At 29.4% G+C, this 19,849-nt stretch overlaps 1 protein-coding gene across 3 annotated transcripts in view; it reads left to right on the top strand.

The window, feature by feature from the left end:
- LOC109596507 (zinc finger protein 345) overlaps positions 1-19,849 on the top strand; it is a 112,720-nt gene that overhangs the window by 37,023 nt on the left and 55,848 nt on the right. The window contains exon 1 of one of the 3 annotated variants that reach the window (XM_049965226.1): positions 10,040-10,267. The exons of 1 other annotated variant lie outside the window; for it this stretch is intronic. In XM_049965226.1, the coding sequence (XP_049821183.1) occupies position 10,267 (1 nt within the window). In that variant the 5' untranslated portion in view covers positions 10,040-10,266. Of the gene's footprint in view, positions 1-10,039; positions 10,268-17,922; positions 18,521-19,849 lie in introns of those variants that run through there. One more of the 3 variants, XM_049965227.1, reaches the window with a different exon arrangement.

Below are 19,849 nucleotides of genomic sequence, written 5' to 3'. Positions count from 1 at the left end.
GAATGGAGAGGAGTCCGGGTAATGTTTTTCAAGCCATTACTGGGCTTCTCGGTGTTTTTACCCATGTTTTATCTACACGCAAAACTCACTTTTCTCCATTTTTTAAACATATTACAAAGTGACTTTACTCTAACCTCGATAACTCTGCTGTTTGTGGTCCGATCGACGTGAAATTTTTACATGTTTCATGTAAAGGTTCGTACTCTAGTGAAACGTGGTCAGTTTGGTACTACTAGGACCATTTCTGGGTTAGTCTCGGGACTTATTGAACGATGTGTTATGTAGGCTTTGATAGTTGTTATGTTGAAAAATATATCAAATGAATGTGGTTCTACTACATAGCAAAAGGCATCTTCGTATCAATTTATTTTTTTATTCGGATAAAATCTAGTGATTAAATTCGTTCAGAAATGATTAAAAATTATAAAAATAATTTTTATTACCAGAAAAGTACAGTTGTATATCATATTATTGTATTTTTTCTTTAAAAATATTTAGATCAAAATTGGCATGAACATTTATAAAAAAATAAAAAATTGTGGAAGTAGTTACCGTAAACCAAATTTCTTTAAACTTCACATTATTTTATTGAAATAGTTTAGTAAACTTGTTTATTTTTTGCTTTTATTATTCCGAAACATTTCTGGCGCATATTATTCGAAATAAATTTTACAATAACTATTTTTTCAATAGTCCTTCAAGCACCAGACAACTTTTCTTATATGTAGGTTTTGTAATTAATTTTAGTTATTCAAAATTTACTGTATGCTTAAAGGCACTCAATGGGATTAGGTCTAACCATTCCAAAAAGATATATATTTTGATTGTTATGTTAAAAAATGTACTCACAGACATTTTATCAAATAAATGCGATACTAGTACAGTCGGCTGCAGAATGGCATTACCACCCTAAGGTCGAGTTTCGTTTGCGACCTGAACAAGCGGGCTCGCATAAATTATCCCCAAATTTACATTTATTGTTATTTTAGTAAGTAACAATTTTGTGTGACCATCTCAACGTAATAATTGTAGAACACTTCTGTATATTTAACAATTTTTAAGTAGTAGTATAATTATATTATTATAAAAATATTATTTATAAGTTTACATCGAATTATATATAATACATTTTGTGCATTTATATTTGATATTTATAGATGAAATAAAAGAACTAAATATAAACCAAAATTTAAAATATATAAATTTTATTAAATATATATAAAATAATTATAAATAAATATAAAATAATTTAACAATATATATTAGGCTGTTTCAAAAAAATCGACAAATTTGTTTTTTTCTTATTTATATCGAAAATTTTGTTGGAAATGGTAAAAAAAAATCGTAAATTTTAATTTCCTGTTTAAATAAGACGGGAACGGTGTTCTCTTGGATTTTGAAATTTTTTAACTTTCGTTAGAGATAATATTTCAAAATGACCAAAACAGATTTTTATAGAAAATTTAACGCTCTACAAAAAAAGTCTCTCACAGTTTTTTGATATATTCATTTTTTCAAAAGATATTTAACATTAAAGTTGGATTCATCTAAAATTTTGACATTTTTCTCATTTTCTGACGCAACCATCAACTTTATGGGAAAATTTTATATGACATTTTTTGTAGAGAATTCAATTTCCTATAATTTATCTCCGAAAAAGTTTTAGATATTTTAAAATAATAAATAAAAATCATAAATATCTTAGTTTATGTCAATAGGATTAATTTAATTAATAATAGATGAGAGAAAAATATTTTTAAATATTAATATTTAAGATTTTTTTTTCTAATTTCATACATTTTTATTAGTTTTTATAAATAGGGCTATTTTATTTAATTTATGACTACCTGTGATAATAATTTACAAAAACTAAATTTCTTTAATTTAGTCAATCTCTAATTTTCTCAAAAAGTGTTTCCAAAAATATGAAATACTATATAATCGATAGGAGTAAATTTTTTGACCCGCAATTGTTACGTATACCTGGGTTTTATGGACAACATTTTTTTGGGGTTCTGGGCGGGGCTTAGCGAGAGAGGGTCGCAAAGGATTTTGTTTGGAAAGTGGTAATGCCATTCTGCAGCCGTTGCTTAATTGCTTAAAATCCATATTTCGTTTTCTGTGGTAAAAAACCGGATATTCTCGGCCACATAAAAAATTCAAGTTATTTGTCCATTGAAAATAAAAATATAATACGTTTTAGGTATTTCTTGTTGTAAATATATATAATATACTGCGTAGCTTTAACATATAAATAAATAATATAATGAAGATTGTTATTTTCTTTTTAAATTGTTTAAAAATGAAATAATCCAACATTTATAGTCAATAACTGCATTTATTAGAGTCCTGTGCACTAAATACATGTTTTAAAAATACACAATACAATTTATAATACCAATATATCGATAAAATATTTCTATCTAAACAACGATCCTGTCGTTAAAAAATAATTATGAATTATAATCCGCGCTAGACAGCAGGAAACTTTCAACCGTCGCCGTGCGTTTGCCGTCCTTGGTCCGACCCTGTCGTTTCTCGATACACACACACTCGCACACAAGTCGCGTCAGCGAAACATTTTTCGCAAACCCGAGACAGAATCACGGGCTGTGGCGGCGCGTTATTTCGGCTGTTCCGCGAAAGCGGGCTCCGTGTGCGTTTTCATGGTCTTCGGAGCCGGTGAGCGGCGCGACGGCCGAGGGGGAGCCGGTGCTTCAAGTTGCGTGCAGCACATGCGAGGCTCGTTATTCTTATCTAGCGCGAATCGTGGCCGCCGAACGTCGGTCGCGCGGCTCGCAACTCGCAACCAGACGGGTTTATCGAACTGGCCGAAAATTAGCGCTAGATAGAGCGGACGGAAAAAAGGGGGCCACGTGGGGGACGGCCCTTCTCGCCGGACGCAGAGGCGAAACATCTTGGAAGCGGGGCGGCGTTCGGGAAGGGGCGGCGCAGCCGGAAATTCGCCGATGCGAAAAACTGTTGGAAACAGGGGGGAGACATTTTTAAAAAATAAATAATATGCATATACAGGCGAACTTCGATAACTCCAAGTCTGATTTGCCTGAAAAGAAAATACACTATTCAAAACTTATCAAAGTTATCAAATAAACTACACTGTAAGTATGTACAGGGTGGCCCAATGGTGGAGGTCGTCTGCCATATTTAGTAAACTGGTAATCAAAACGTGTAGAAAAAAACATTATTAATAAAATTGGTTCAGTGAAAAATATTTTTAAGTTCTAAGATGACCGCTAGAATGTACAAAACAATTTTTCTTTCTAATATAGCATTTAAAGGTGCATTTAAGTCATTTGGTTATTTATCTTGAGAACATTTGCCATATTTTTATTATATTACTCTAGTCATATCTCTTAAAATAAACTGGTGGTAACATGTTACATTAAAAAAAAAGGTGGTTGATCATAAGTCGATAAATTTTGGCTTAAAAAAGAGTTTTTTTGATATATCATTTATAGTTGGCAAATTTTGAGACGTTCAAAGATTGTTTTGAAAGAATATATTATAATCAATTAACACATTATTATTTAAAACTAAAACCCTGAAACCAAAGTATATTCAAAATCCAAGAACGGTCTTTTCAATCATCTCAAAGATTATATCAACAAAAAATATATTATAATTAATTTAATTATTATTTAAAAGCAAAAAGTTAAATCCAGAAAATTATCAAAATCCAAGAAAAGGTAAACAATAAAAGGATTTTCCCAAAAATTCGACTTAAGCAAAACCATGAACCCAAAGTGTAGTTAAAATCTAACAAACAGTCTTTTTAAAGTTATGTCAAAGATATTTTCAAAAAATTATGTAATATAAATATTTTATTAATATTTAAAAGTATTTAAATCTAGAGAATCATCAACATCCAAGAAACGGTAAATAATAAAATTAAGGATTCCTCCAAAAATTCGACATAAGCAAAACTAGTTAAAATCTAACAAACGGTTTTTTCAAAGTCATCTCAAAGATTGTTTCAAAAAATTATATAATACAATAAATTTTATTATCGTTTTGAAAGTAAAAATCTAAAGCCAAAGAATCATGAAAATCCAAAAAACGGTTAATAATAGAACCAAGGATCGCACTAAAACATTCTACTTATCAACTATAGGGCCAAATATTTTGTACTGAATTTTAACTGAATTGTTTGTAATGAAATTTAATATTTTTTCAGTGGTATATGATTTAATTGTATTCTATAGTTGTTAGAAATACTATGACCACTCTATAGAATTGAGAAATTTTGTTACATAATTTTTTTTCAAAAGAGGACTAATTATTCCTTGATTATAGTGTCAAATATAAATTATCAAGTAAAAATTATATTTATTCTCAAAAAATGTTTAGACTAAAATAAAATGTTCATTAAATCTAATTCCATAAAACGGCATTTGGCTCTTTTAGAAAGTCAAAAAAGAATAATTAAATATAAATAAAGCAGTTCAATAATACGTTCTTAAAAAATTAAATAAAATTAATAGATAATATATGGAATCTAAATCATATTAAACAAACGTCTAAATAGTCTTGCCTTATTAGACAGTACGAGAGTCCTAGGGGACAAAAATGCAGTCTAAATTAAATAACCTCATATACAAATGAAAATGAAATAGCCTATAAATGTGTCTTTCTGATCATATTCAGCCAAGAAACACATGAACATAATAGATGCAGTATGTATTTATGTTTTATTGAAAATTTTATTTATTTTATATATATATATATATATATATATATATATATATATATATATATATATTATTTATTTATATATATTTAGTTTAATATAAACTAAAATCTAAAATACAGAACCCTTCATTAAAAGGAGACAAAATATGAATAAAAACATCTGTATATTCTTTGAAACAAGAAAATTAGTGTAAAAAGATGGCTCTATCAGATCAAGAACCGAGAAAGTTTGTTCGTCGCAATCTGAATTAAATAACAACAGAAAATAAGTAACAAATTTCCGACTTATAATAGAATAACTTTATTATTTTTGAATTTTCTGAATGTGCCAACATAATACAAGTGAATTTACTAATTAATTTCTGCTTTAAAATAATAAATACATATTAATTAATATTCTTAATTCTCCTCTACTCTATCCTGTCTTCCAGATCATATTTAGTTGAGCAAACATTAACGCATAAACATTTAATATAAATTATTCCGTTTCTCAACGAAAATTATTTGAATAATTTATTAAATTCTAAGAGAATCATTCGAATACAACGAATAAAATAGTTTAAAATACTTAAAATATCAGATATATTGACGTATATCGGATTTTTTTGTTTTTCAGTGAAAATTAAATGAATATGAAGTATAAAGTACAAATACATAAATTTATAATTTATTTCTATTATATTATATGATATAATTACTAAAATCTAAATAAAACCGACGAGAAAATCCACATAACCCATTCACAATTTAATGTACAATAATAGTTCAAGCAAATTGCCTGATATAGGGGAATTACCGAATTACACATACCTTTTAATTAAAAGTTTTTTAATTAAAATATTTTTATATGTATTACATAGTCTAAATTAATATATACCAGTTTTTTCTTTACATTTTACTAAGTTTCCGTATCACATATTTGTCGTTGCTTTTAACAAGTTATCCTTATCAAAAATTTATAAATATATATCCACCATTTACGTAATCAGATATAATTTAATGAAAACAATAAGCAATAAAAGGTTGATTCTTAATTTTAAAAAGCAATTTTCATCATCACCATCAAAGCGATTTAATATTTGCATCCATATTAAAAATGCATTCATATAAAATTTTAATGCACTCCTTTATCCCCAGAAGGAGCCCCTCGCACGAGGTGCGCATAAGTGCGTTTCATGCAATTATAATTGCTATGGAAAATCCTTAGTAAAAAAAGCAGTTTCGAATTAACGTTCAATTAGCCGATCCTTATCGTTAACGTTTTAATTTGTATTAGTGTCTATTAATTGGATGGCACATCGTTTCAGAATTATTGGCGGATGCGCTGGGGGTTGATAAAGACACCTTACTTAGTTTTCATAGAATAAATATTTAAATAAACATAAAAGAAACATGTAAAACATGTTAAAAAATATTCTATAAACTATGGCAATCTCAATGGGAAAAATGTATAAAATGTTTATTTAACCTTAACAATCTAATTGTTCATAAAACAAATAAATTCAGTTATTTTTTTAACAATATACTTTTACTGAACTATCAATTTGTAATGTTATGGGAATAAACTAAGACCGAAGATTAAATTCCGTTTCAGAATTGTGATTATGTGTATTATAAAATCATTTTTCATCCTTAGCAATGACTTTTTATATAATTATACAAGTATGTATAATTATTTATGTGTAAAAACAGTTCCACACGCTCACAAAAAGAAAGAGAAAAAAGGGGCAAAAATGAAAAATAATTTTTGTGCGCCGCCCCTGCAATTGGCGTTTGGCGGGTACGATCGGATCGGAGCAGAGAAAACACAGCGGGCACATTAACGTTACGGACGAGCGGCGAAATGCCGGACGAGGACAATCCCAGACGCACACGCACTACCCAAAAATAGAACAACACGCCGCGGCGACCGTTGTATTTGCAACTCACTCTACTCACTCTCGCACAATCGTTCCCCCCGACTGCAACTGTGCCGCGAAGCCGAGCCGCTGCACCGTGGGATAGGTTCGGTTCAAAAAAAAAAAAATAATAATGTTCAATGTGCATTTCGCGTTCGAGTGATTTATGCCGAAGATGATTGTATTTAAATTTCGAGGTGGATTCGATTGTCTAAACTTACAAATATAAATCTTATTTGGAAAAGTTATGTTTGACAAAAATGCGGTTAGAAACTTGCGTTTTTAGACAGAAACAATGTGTATGCTGTACTTTGTAGTCTTCATATTGTTTAACAAATTCTGACATAAAAAGCTGTTTCATAGACATCGTAAGATTTAATAAATCGAAGATTTAACACGGCACAGATTTGCGATGGCAAACATGAAATATTTTCAGATAAAATTAGAAAGCTTATGAAATTGACTCACTTTTGAGGTTTATATATTTTTTTGAAAGTGAAGAAAGTTTGATAGTTTTAAGTTTTAATCAATAACTCGGAACACGAAATATTTTCTTCCAAAAAATTGATTATAAAAATAAGTATGCACAAAATATTATTAAATATAATTATCCTATTATATATTATTGTTTGAGTATGAGAAAACAAATATTTATATAACATATAATTCTATACATAATTTTAAAATTATCAAAAAAAAAAAAAATTTGTTTCACAATTCGCTATTTACTTTTAATGAATATTTAAATTAACTGAAAGATAAAATAAATTTATATTCTTAGTTATTAAAAATTACTGTCACACTACAACAATGAATTCAACCAAAAATTTTATAATAATATTCATATTTCATATATGCAGTAATAAAAAAGTAGAACAAGTAAAGAATATTTTTTTATTATAAATATATAGACAAAGTTGTTTCCAATTTTTTGATACAGGAAAAGAAAATAAATTTACGAATAATTGTTCCATAATTTAATATTTTTATTTATTTTTAAATATTATAAAAAATTTTATATTTTTAGGCTAAACGTAATATTTTAAAGACAAATAAATTATATACAGTGTGACCCATAAAATTTGTATTTTTTGTCCGATTTTAACAAACTTTTTTGAATATTTTGAAAACTTCCTTAACCGCGTTGGGTACTTTGTGGTGGGGGAATACCTTATGAGTTCGTGTCACCGACATGCTCCTTCATTAATTGTTCAAAGTTTGTTTAGCAACTTTTAGGGAATCGTGTTGATTGTGACGCACACGCAATGTGCTGGTCGCCTTAGATACTTTTTGGATGGATGAAGTCTCCTCGTTTTCGCGTCACCGACATGCTTATAGCAGTATATTTGTAGCTATACAGCTGACGTATAGTGCTTGTAAGTAAAATTGAATGGATTTAGTGAAAGGTTCACTGTGCATTGTTGATATAGTGTGTTTGTTTGATTATTATTTGAATGGCCATGTCCAATGATCAAAAACTCAGTATTACAAAATATAAAACGACATTGATGCCGTTTTTAGGCTATACTTAGATGAATCAAATATTTTCATTTCTTACATTAGTTACTATAAGTCTATTGTATCTATTTAGAACAAAATGAAATAATTGAAAGTACAAAAAGTCTAAGTATTGTGGAAATTAATGATGACAATGATGCAAATAATTAAAATAATGTTAAAAATCAAGTACATTGAAATTTAAGTAAATACAAATACTGTCTATAACTAATATGATTGTATGTATATTAATTGTTATTTCAATTGAATTGTATTTATATTTTGTCATGATTTTGTACAGCCCGTAATATATTTGAATAATAAAAAAACATATAAACATGCGGAGTGTCAATAGATATGAAAACCAGATTGGCGTTGATAATTATGATATTTCAAATTTTATTACTAAAAGTTCTAAGTTTTTACTTTTATCTACAACTGTCATTTTTAATTTTTTGTTTTCAGTTGTATGAAGTATGAAAATATGTACTCACAGTTAAAACTTTTTTTGGCCCAAAACCAAAATCTACAGGGAAATTTTTTAAGCATGAAATTTCAAGAAATCATACTAGAAATTTTTTTATAAAAAATCTAAGTACATTACAGGATTAAGCACAGCCTGAAATGGATATATACCCAATAGGATTTGGGCCAAAAAACTGATATATTGTAACTGATAAGACATTCCATCTGCAAAATTTAATATTTAAAAATATATAAAATAATTATACAGTACTAATATGTGTACCAATTTATTAAAATTAACTTTTTTGAAACTCATTTCTGATAAATTAAAATGCATTTTAACAATATATAATATATTAATGATTTTAAAAATTAAAATTGGTTCTATTCATTCTTCTTCATGAATTTTGAAAATTATTGTTTGTTGACGATTATATATTTCCCTAAAAATTTAATTTAAAAATCTGACAAATTTAGAAACATATGGTTTGATTTAGAAGAAATTTTCCGAGAATTTAAATATGTTTTCAAAAAATATATAATACAATAGTTTCCCAAATTTTTTAATTTCGAATTTTGAAAATGTTTAAAAATTTTTATTATAAATGTCAGAATTATTATTTTCTTCTCTTTTCATTTTAAACATTGATTCTCAGTCAGTCAGTTCAGTTTGTAAAAATTTAAATGTATGTGGCTTAATTTAGATTTACTTTTAAAATTTTTAAATAATTAAAATTTGCGTTTTTAAAAAAGATTTAATAAATCCAATATTTTAAAGTCTAGATTTAAATTAAAAAATTTATTTTAAAAATTTAAAAAAATATATTAATCATTGTCGTCTTAAATTTTACAAAATATTTTTAAAATTTTATATTATATTATATTTATATTTATAATTTACATTTTCATCATTAAAATATCTAAACCTTTTTGAAAATTTTTAAAAACTGACATCTTCAATTTTAAAAGTCTCTTCAAAATTTGTTGACATGTTAAAGATTTGATAAAAAATAATTAAAATTTATTTTTAGAACTTAAATGTTTTCAAAAAATATGTTTAAATTTATTAGTAAATGTTTTTCTATTATACTAATTATAAAAATTAAAAAAAATTCATAAATTTAAAAATTAATAAATGTATTATATTAATTCTAGAAAAAAAATAGTGTTATCTTTGTTATGTATATTACAAGATTAATGCATTTTAAGTTGATGAAAATTTCAATAATCCTTGTTTAATAAGGACTAACAAAACTATAGTTAAGTAATTTAATATATTAATAATAAATTCAAGCTGACGGCAGTTCAAGATTATTTTATCAGTCAACAAAGCCGCATCAATCCACACCTGAACCAGAACGCATCAAACCCGATAAACCGTCTGAAAATCCATCCGACCGCACGCACAACGCAGTTTCGATCCCAGTGTGCGAGCGGCTGGACACGGCGTCCCACGTCCGCGGACCCATGCCACACATTTTTTTCCGCGCCTCGTCCCTTTTGCTCCACGTCTAATGCAGTTGCGTTACGCGCTCCTCGCAGATGCACCACGGCGAGGGCGTCCGTTCGTTCTTAACGTCCGTCTACGTTGCGACCGACGTCGCGCCTTTTCCCACCGGGACTGTTGTCGTTCTTGTTGCCGTTGTTGGAGTTGGTGCGTGTGACTTGGACCGCTTCGGATCCGACTGTTGTCAACAGTGAGTATAGATACAGATATCAATTATCTCTCGGTGCGAAATTAGAACACTTGTGTCAACAGTTTTATTGTTATTGGTCCCGGCGGGCCGGAGTGCGGGTCCGTGAGCACGGGGGCCGATAACATTCGGAGGTTCCTTATCAGGGTTTCGCTTCGATTTCGCTAGTGCCAACGCATTTTGTGCACTGGGTGACTCGATGTACACATGCACACGTTATTGAAATAATTATGCGGAAACAAATGTTGGAAAAGCACGTCTGCTCAATTGTCAAGGTCTTTTATGGATTCGCACAGACCAAAATTGATGTGAACTGTTTTATTTTGCACGATTTTATTTTTAGAACTTGTTTATACGCGGACAGCGCAATGTATGGTGTTTTATTTTATTGAATTTTCATTTATTGTTGGGAAACGTCGTCGAATTTACGTAGATGGAGGTTTACGCAGTGATTCACCGTTTCAATCCAATAATCGAGAGGGAAATTGAATGCTTTATCTCGCAATCAATCGCAAGACATTTACAAGTTGTTTCTATAATCACTTTATTAATTACTAATATAAGAATTAATAGCATAATGTTTTGGAAAGGATACGAGTAGAAATGCGTGTATTCATTAGCATTAGTGACAATTAAACATACATAAAAATAATAATAATACACGTACAAAAACATATTACCCTCCAAATTTACTAACATGTTCTTGTATAATTGTTTATCATAATAAATATTATTAAGTATATACCCAGGCACTTGGAGATCACCCAATTTTACAGTTTTGCTACGACAAAAATAATTAATACCCTTCTCAACACGCGTAATGGAAAAAAGAATCGTTTGACGTGGTACAAATTACTTTGTTATTTTTGGTATGACCAATAGCATTCATTTCTTAAAAGAGAATATGATGTGTTTTGTTTTATTTATTGGTTAATGATTGCTCATTGTCCGCTCACATCGTGATTGATGAATAATTTATAAGATTTTGAGAAATCCAACTGATTTTGCAGTTTATGATTTTAATTTTTTTATTGAGATTAATAATTTATACAGGGTGTCCCTAAAACGAGTGCACAAAAATTAACCACATATCCGTGACCTCAACCTATTTAGTTATATACCAATTCTTCCTAAGAGAGGTACAGGCCTTCAAAGGTTCTTCCAGTTGATGTAATGCCCTTAAAAACTGATTCACAAAAATCAATTTTAAATTTGAGTATTTGTATACAGGGTGTTATTATTAGAATATTCGATCTTCTAGAATTGAGGTGAAACTTTAAAACGGAATTTGCTTGGAAACGGAGCAAGCTATCGAAATTCAACAAGAGGTCCATTTTAGACAAAAATGTTTACAATTTCATATTGTGATGTCAAAGTCAAAATAAATTTACATGCAAAAAAGTTTAAGGTCTCCTCACCTCCTCCAACAACGCTATAGTAAAGTTTTTAAATCATTTTAAACCTATTTTGATAGTTTCGTTATTCTATCTTTATTAGTTTTCGAAATACAGTATTGGCAGAAAGTAGAGCAACTTTAAAAATACACAAATTGCTACCTGTATATGCAAATTTAATATAATTTATAACAATTATGAACACACTGTATACAAACATATCGGTGAATATTTTTTGTATTAAAAATAATTCTGTTAGCTACTAATTTCTACAAAATCACAATAATTAATTAATATTAATATAGTACCTCATGGAAGAAATTATGGGGCTGGTTTTCGGGATTTGGAATGGGCCCTCTTCTTTGAATAGAGGATATCAAATATCGTTTTATACATAAAAAAATATTGGGGAACAATATGGTACCATATTAAAATAAAAATATGTCACTAAAACTTTATTTTCAACAAGATAATGATCTGAGGCAAACTTCAAAATATTTGAAGCAGTGGCTTTTGAGGGAAAAAATTAATGTTATGAACTGGCCATCTCAATTTCCCGATTTAAACTTCATTGAAAACTTATGGAAGACAGTGAACAACAAAAAAAAAGAGTATAGTAATCAGTAAGATTTATTCACGGTTCTGCAAGAGTCCTGGCAAAATATAGATCCAAATATTATTGACCATCCGTTTAAAAAATGTTTGGAATTTATTCATAATAATGGGAATTTTACAATATATTAGTGTAGAATTAATTAAAATATTAACTATAAATTATTTCTAGTAATAAAACTTAAATTGCTCTATTTTTTGCCAGCCCAAAAGAAATAATCATCAGTAAAATTAAACTCTTTATTTTCTTTACTGTTTAACTATGTAATTGTTAAATTTATAAAGGGGAGTTAATATTCAACATACATATGACATAAATGATTTTGAATTTTAGTTGTTCTACTTTCTGTCAATATTGTATATCGTGATAATTATATATAGTAACCAACATTTGAAGGTTTGTATTTCTCTTAGGAAGCATATTAGTATTGGGTTGAATTGGCTTATTTTGAGGTCAAGAAGATAATTAATTAATTTTTGTGCACTCAATTTAGGCTCACCCTGTAATTTTGCTAAATTAATTTAATAAAGTTCTAACTTTACTTAACAATAAAACATTTTAGACCAGATTAATTAATTGAACCAATAATTATTCTTGACGAAGAGATATTATTATGTTTACGTAAAGTTATTTAAGTAAAAAGATTGACCTACATCCACCATTTACGCACACGTAGTGGAATAGTGACAGCAAGTCGGGACGATCAATTTCCCTATTATATTTACTATGTTTGTACGATAATTAATTAATCAGTTTTTTCACAATACCTAACGAGCATCATTAAAATTTTCCTAATGCAAATTAAGTAAAAAATCTTAAATTACATGACATAAAATAAAAGAATCTATATCTATTTAATCTTGAAAATAAAAGTTTTTGTTTGTTTGTTTCAAAACTTTTTAATATTGGCAATCTAGAAGGTTCTAGCCGTTTATTGTCTTATTTTGTCATTAGTTGTTTTCGATTTATATTTATTTATAAAGTAATTACGGTTTTATTTTCTTTACTTTTATTATTTAATTTAATTTTACAATTTATACATTATCCTCCAACCCAATGTGTACTATGTAATTATATACAATTAAATAACATTTTCTGTCACAGTTTATGATATTAAATATTACATTTTGTCTATTAAGGGAGAATACTAAAATATTTTATTTATTTAAGAAATTTAGAAGAAATTAAAAAGTACACTTGAGTTAACAATTTAAAAATATTGCACGCGTGCTCAGTACCGGACCAAAGATACGTTCGTATTAAAAATGCAAATATTAACAATATTTGTGCGGTTTCGTAACATTCATTGACCGTATCCATACGCAATCTTTATCGTAACATTAAAATTTAGTCTAACGCTCGGTGTGATAATACGAATTGCCGACTCAGCTTCGCATGTATTATTTTTTTAGATAAATATGTTTACTATGTTTGTTCATGTAATTAAAATTAGTGAAAAAAGTAGGACAACATTGCTGGACCCAACTGGACCAATTACGATTCCCGCTCGGTAGGTAGTCTTTTAATAAATCGTCTGCATTCGCTCGTGGCCAATTTAAAAGTCGCTCAAGTGCGTACATAAAGTAATATTAGTATAATTAACGAATAATGGTCGGAGTTAAACGCCGATTTCTGCCGTCGATAATGATTCCATTACAATTATAATTTATGTGATAAGAGTCACAACGCGCTCGCACACACACAATATATATATCTGCTTCGATTTTACTAATATGTTTCCATGTGTAGCAGCATTAAGACAAAGTATATTGCAACATCTTTCACTTCTGTAAATGCGTGTGTATGTGTTATTTTTATAATTGCTTTCAGTCGGTGTCGATTACGATGTAATTAAAACGATTTTATTTTATTGTGCGTTTGCAATTATGCAAGTGTGAATAATAAATTGATATTTGTTGCTTTATTTAATTATTATAGAGTCGCCAATATTACTGAATAACGGTTTTTATTGATTAGAGTTTTGTAAGGGATTCATTAAGACTTATGTAGCGCGACCGATGATACGTCGGTGTGATGAGAAACAAACCAATTCAAACGCACAATTGATCAGATCATTCGAATAAACTTTAATAATTTGCAGTTTACATAGGTAATCTGAACTCATTTTTTTTTAATTTAATAAAATTACTGTTATGAATATTAATTATATGTTTGAATCTCGTTTTATAATATTTTTTTAAACATAACATTCTGTGTGTGGGCATTTCTCGTTGTCTAAATCCCATTAAACTATAATTAAAGGAGAATGTGTTAATTTGTTACTTGTTTTCTATTTTACTATGTAATTTATACATTACATTATGTACAATTTATTTTTATTTTAACATATTTGTTCATACTTTAGGCCCTCTGTAGTGTATATACAAAAAATATATTAAATTTAACATTAGGCAAAAAATAAAAAAAATGTATTTTCCTCAATCGAATATCGATATATCGATACCAAAAATTAATATTTTTAAAATAATAAACATTGATGGGTTGAAGTGGAAAAAATTGTCCTATTAATTAAGTATATTCTGGAAAAAAGAAACGATAAATTGATACAAAAAAATGTTTGGAATATGACAAAGTTTTATTTAAAGATTAATTATTTTATGACGTATACATTCGTATCAAAAATAATTAAATAGTAACTTAATTAAAAATAATTTAATTTTTTGACTGTTGTGTGCTAATATAATTCTACTACAAATATTTAGTAAGTTTTAAACTAAAAGTAACATTATACATTATTATCATTAAATTATTGAAGTAATTAGTTATTATATATGTATATATTTAATTTTAATTATGTTAGACTTTATTAAAATTAATTTTTTAATAAAGTCATATTTTAGGTAGAATCCATTCAGAGAAAATATTTTTATTTTTTATTATATTAATTATAAATCATATAAGCATGGGCAGATGAGAAAAAAACTAGTCATCTGTAAAGGCTTATTAATTTATGAATAAAATAAACGATGAATTGGCAGCAAAAATTGTTCCAAATATGAAAAAGTTTTATTTATAAATTGATTATTTTATGACGTATACATTCGTATCAAATGTAATTAAATAATAACTTAATAAACAATAACTGATTTTTTTGATTTATGAATGCTGCAAGAAATACACCTAAACCTAAAAGTAACAATATTCACAACATTTTCATTAATTTATATAATAAAAAAAATATGTCAAAATACTTATAATTTAAATATATATTTATTACTCATATTTATGATCGGATTTCTTTCAGACAAAAATTTTGAATGATTTATTATATCAATCAGAAGTCTTACCACTATGGGCAGATTGAAAAAAAATTTGTCGGTGAAGCCTTATTAATTTAGGAAAAGATAAATGATAAATTGACACAAAAAATACAAATAATTTTTTTTTATAAATTTAATCATTTTATGATGAATACTCTACTATCAAATATAATTAAAAGATAATTTAATTAACAATAATTTAATTTTTTGACTGATGGGAGTCTATCTATGCCATAATATTAAAACTATTTTTTATTAAAATCACACTCGATTATTTTATAACAAATGAATACATTTGTATTAAATATAATTAAATAATGAATGCATTAAAATTAATTTAATTTTTTTGACTGATAGGTATGATAATATAACACAGTAAGTTTAAAACTAAAGTAATAATATACATCAATACGTGGAAAATAGTTTAAAAATTAATATCCAATTATAAATCGATTAAATTATTATAAATCAAATTTGAAACTTTTTATAAACACGTGGGCTCTCTTAATCGTAAACTGAATTTATTTTTGTATATGCGGTGGCGATAAATTTCTTCCTACGATTCACACAGATTTTTATTTTTTCATCGCAATAAATTAATTTTTCTGTGGCACAGGTTAAGAGTTAATAATTAATTATTAATGATACGATTCACATTACAGTCGAATAATCGACATGCAATGTTAGGTGTAATTGCGACCATAGTTATTCTCTTTAATTATATGATAATTATCTTTAAAATTGATTATATGGGAAGTTTGTAATGTATGCGTGTCTTGAAAACTGCTTCAAGTATGTTACACAGGTTTTTATCGAGCTTGGCTGTTGTCAGCGTTGCATGTATTTTTATTAACATCCATCAATCCGGACACTCCACTAAGTAGACTCTACTTTCTGCTTCGCTAGTTTTAAAATAAATATATTTTGATTTATGATACGAGTAACATTTAGAAAAAAGAGACAAGAACACACGGAAGTTTCTTAATAAAAAAAAATACTTTAAAATAATGGTGAATTCGCTCAAAATGATTAATATATTCAACTCTAATATTTAAAAAAAAACAGATTTAAGTGCTTTGTTTTAAATCCAATAATGGGGATAATATTACTTAAAACAGTTTCTCACGATCAACGTGCTTTCTTTCGTCTCACTGAAAACGTCTCTTTGAATACAATATTTTTAGATAAAGTGCTATATTTAACGGTCACATTATTTATAATTTATTTAAAGCACATTGGATGATCTTATTTCTACATCTCTGTGCGAACATTTTAAGTTATTATACATTTATGAAGAACATAACTAAATTATTTTGCATGTCTTACGAGCTGCAAGTAACTCAACGCACCTAGTGAATTTGTAGCCACAATTTAAATTCCGTGATTACAACAAAAACAGGATAATGACTGTTGCATACAAGTATTTAATCAGTAACAGAGTTTTCTTCTGACCGCAAAAACGGAAATGCGTTTTGATTGCATTGTCGAATCACAGTATGAATTACATGCGTGTTTAACGAAACGACAATGGCAACGTCACTTAATAAATAAATAAGAAATGTGATACGTTCTCCGGCACAGATTACAATAATCTAGGTTCAGGCGACGACGTTTTTAATTAAGTGTTGAATCGAACGGGCCCAATATCTAAACACGACCGTCAGCACTTTGCAGAGACGAACGGAAGGTCAATCAAAATAAGCCGGCTTTGGAGCACTGTAATATTAATCCTAAAAGCGTATTTATTAATTACTTTTTTGAAGTAATACTCGGCTGTGGAAACAATGGGATCGAGATAAAGGAGTCTATTTTCTATTTTCCTTGTTGTTTTTATTAAAGCTTTACCAAATGTATATAAAAAAGCTTTTAACAGACTTTTTTATCATGTATATTTTTTGGTTATAGCAAATTTGGGCGATGCAATTGGTAACTTATCAACTTTGATTTAAGGCATGCTTTGTCACCCTGCTTGAACTTATTAACACGTTCGATTACAGGAGATTTTTAGAAGTGGTGGATGAAGGAAATGTGTGATATTACGTGCATAGATAATTTGATAGATTTTATTTGTTCAGAAGTGGAAGAGCAGGAAAGACAAAACCGTCGTAAAAGAGGCACATAAATCGCGTGACCGTCTCAACGCGAACGGCAGTGAGGACGATCCGGGTTGCTGAGCAAGTGAGCCAGCACGAGGAAGAAGCGACCAAGAAGGAGGAAGAGAATGGACGGACGGTGCGAGAAGAGAACGGCGGAGTGAGCGGCAGCCAAGTGCAGGGAAGGAGGAAGGAGAGCGAGAGAAGCGGCGGGATGCAGAAGGTGGTGCATGTGGCGGGCCGTTTTCGGGGGCAGCAGTTGCCGTCGCGTCAGCGGCGCCCGAACCCGATGCCGGCGCGGCGGTGGGGATGCGGGGGCGACCGTTCTCGAGCGGGCCCGACACTGCCAACGCTGACACCGCGCTCAGACAGTTGGCCGGCGACGTCACAATCAGCCGGGTCAGGTAAACCACCCACCGGAACACAAATACACATACACACACACACACACTCTCTGTGCCACCGCCGAGCGCTCTCTCACTCCAAAAGGTGTGCTGCGTCCATGCACCGCCGCCACCGGGAACCGCGAACGACCGCGACCACCGTTCCTCCAGGAAGCGCCGTCGCCGACGACGGCTCCAGACGTACAACGCGACCGTTGACCAGCACGTGCGAACGTTTGTTAGTGAGCTGTGAATCCATCGCCATTTTGGACGAGAAAAAATCGCCGGGTTTTGGTCCTTGAGTGTTTTGTTTTAATTTCATTTTTGATTTGGTGAGTTCATGTATGGTACCCGGCCGCGACAACGGACAGAAGACGGCGACGCAGGAGCCATCCCCGTCGCTAGCAGTGCACCAGTTCCTTCACTGAACATTTCAACCCCCGTCTCGAAGTTGGTGCGTTAGAAACGCATTGCATAATCAATGACAGAAAGGTATCCGAAACTATCTTAACTTCAAATAATTTAGTCGCATGCATCTTTACATTTTATGTACTCCATGTATTTTTACGATACTTCCATCATGTGTTGCAACCGTCTAAAATAATCTGCAACACACGCATTCGTCGATGACCGTGAATTTCAATAACGCAACTAACAATTCGCAAATACACAGATTTGCCAATACCGGCGACATTGAACGCAACTAATGCGTGTTTGGAGGACCTAGGCCTAATTTTTGCCTCGCCTTGAGTATAACCTTACTTTTAGCACCAATATTAGCGAATGTTGCAACCATCCAAATCTACCTTCCATCAATCTACCAAAACATCGCCGCAGTGATCCTTTTTTTCTCCCACCAATGGCACCAAATGGTGCCACGCATACCATTCTTGCGAACCAAAACTGGCCCCCGAAAAACCATAAGGTGAACGACTCCGTTATGTTAGATCCTGTCCGTGTTGTCTATTTGGACTGGACACTGTTCACTGTTTCAGCGATTGAATTGCAAATGCCCAATCATCAACTTCCTATGACACTCCTAAATCCAACTTCGAATAAATAATGTTGAGTTTTACAATAACGACATTTTTATTTACACAAACTATATATTTAATTTATTTTTATTTAGTTTAAACTACTTTAATTATGATTTTTTATGATGTACCATTTTCACACCATCAAAATCATGTGCATTTTCAAGGATGGCATTTGATTTCATAAAATAAACCAGTCGAATCCGTCGTTCGTTTTTAATGCGTGTTATAGAAATTAAAGCGTGCGAATTTATGACCTTGATTCTATGACTTATTGTTTAAACATTAAAAGAAAAAAATATGTCGGCAAATAGAATGATCAAATATTTTAGTTCTACTTCTACTCAATTTGTATTTATGTGGTTAAAGGAAAAAGCATATAATAATTGTATTTAATATAATGTGTAAATAGTAATTAATAAAAATACTTATTTTTTATAACCAGAGGGTATTTATGCACTCTTTTAAACTTACAAAATAATATTATATTTAAATATTACACGAAAATTATGAATCTAAATATGTCTCTTTGACGCATTGAAAAGAAACTCTTCGATTAAAGAATGTATATATATATAAATATATTTTATATTAACAAGGTATTATTAATAATATTTAATATTTGGATATTGATATCAGACTGTTACTAATAGTTTATTTTGTTAATTAAGTCATAACTGTTTATTAAATATTATACGGCATCCGCCAAATTTACAAAATATGTTTCAGTTTAAAATTTAGTTAGATATGCAATGTGTAATTTTCTTTTAACTATTTTTGATTAACT

This window comes from Aethina tumida, chromosome 3 (assembly GCF_024364675.1).
Source record: "Aethina tumida isolate Nest 87 chromosome 3, icAetTumi1.1, whole genome shotgun sequence".
NCBI classification, from domain to species: domain Eukaryota; kingdom Metazoa; phylum Arthropoda; class Insecta; order Coleoptera; family Nitidulidae; genus Aethina; species Aethina tumida.
The sequence above is the reverse complement of the archived record's forward strand: the minus strand, read 5'-3'. Positions and strand labels throughout refer to the sequence as shown.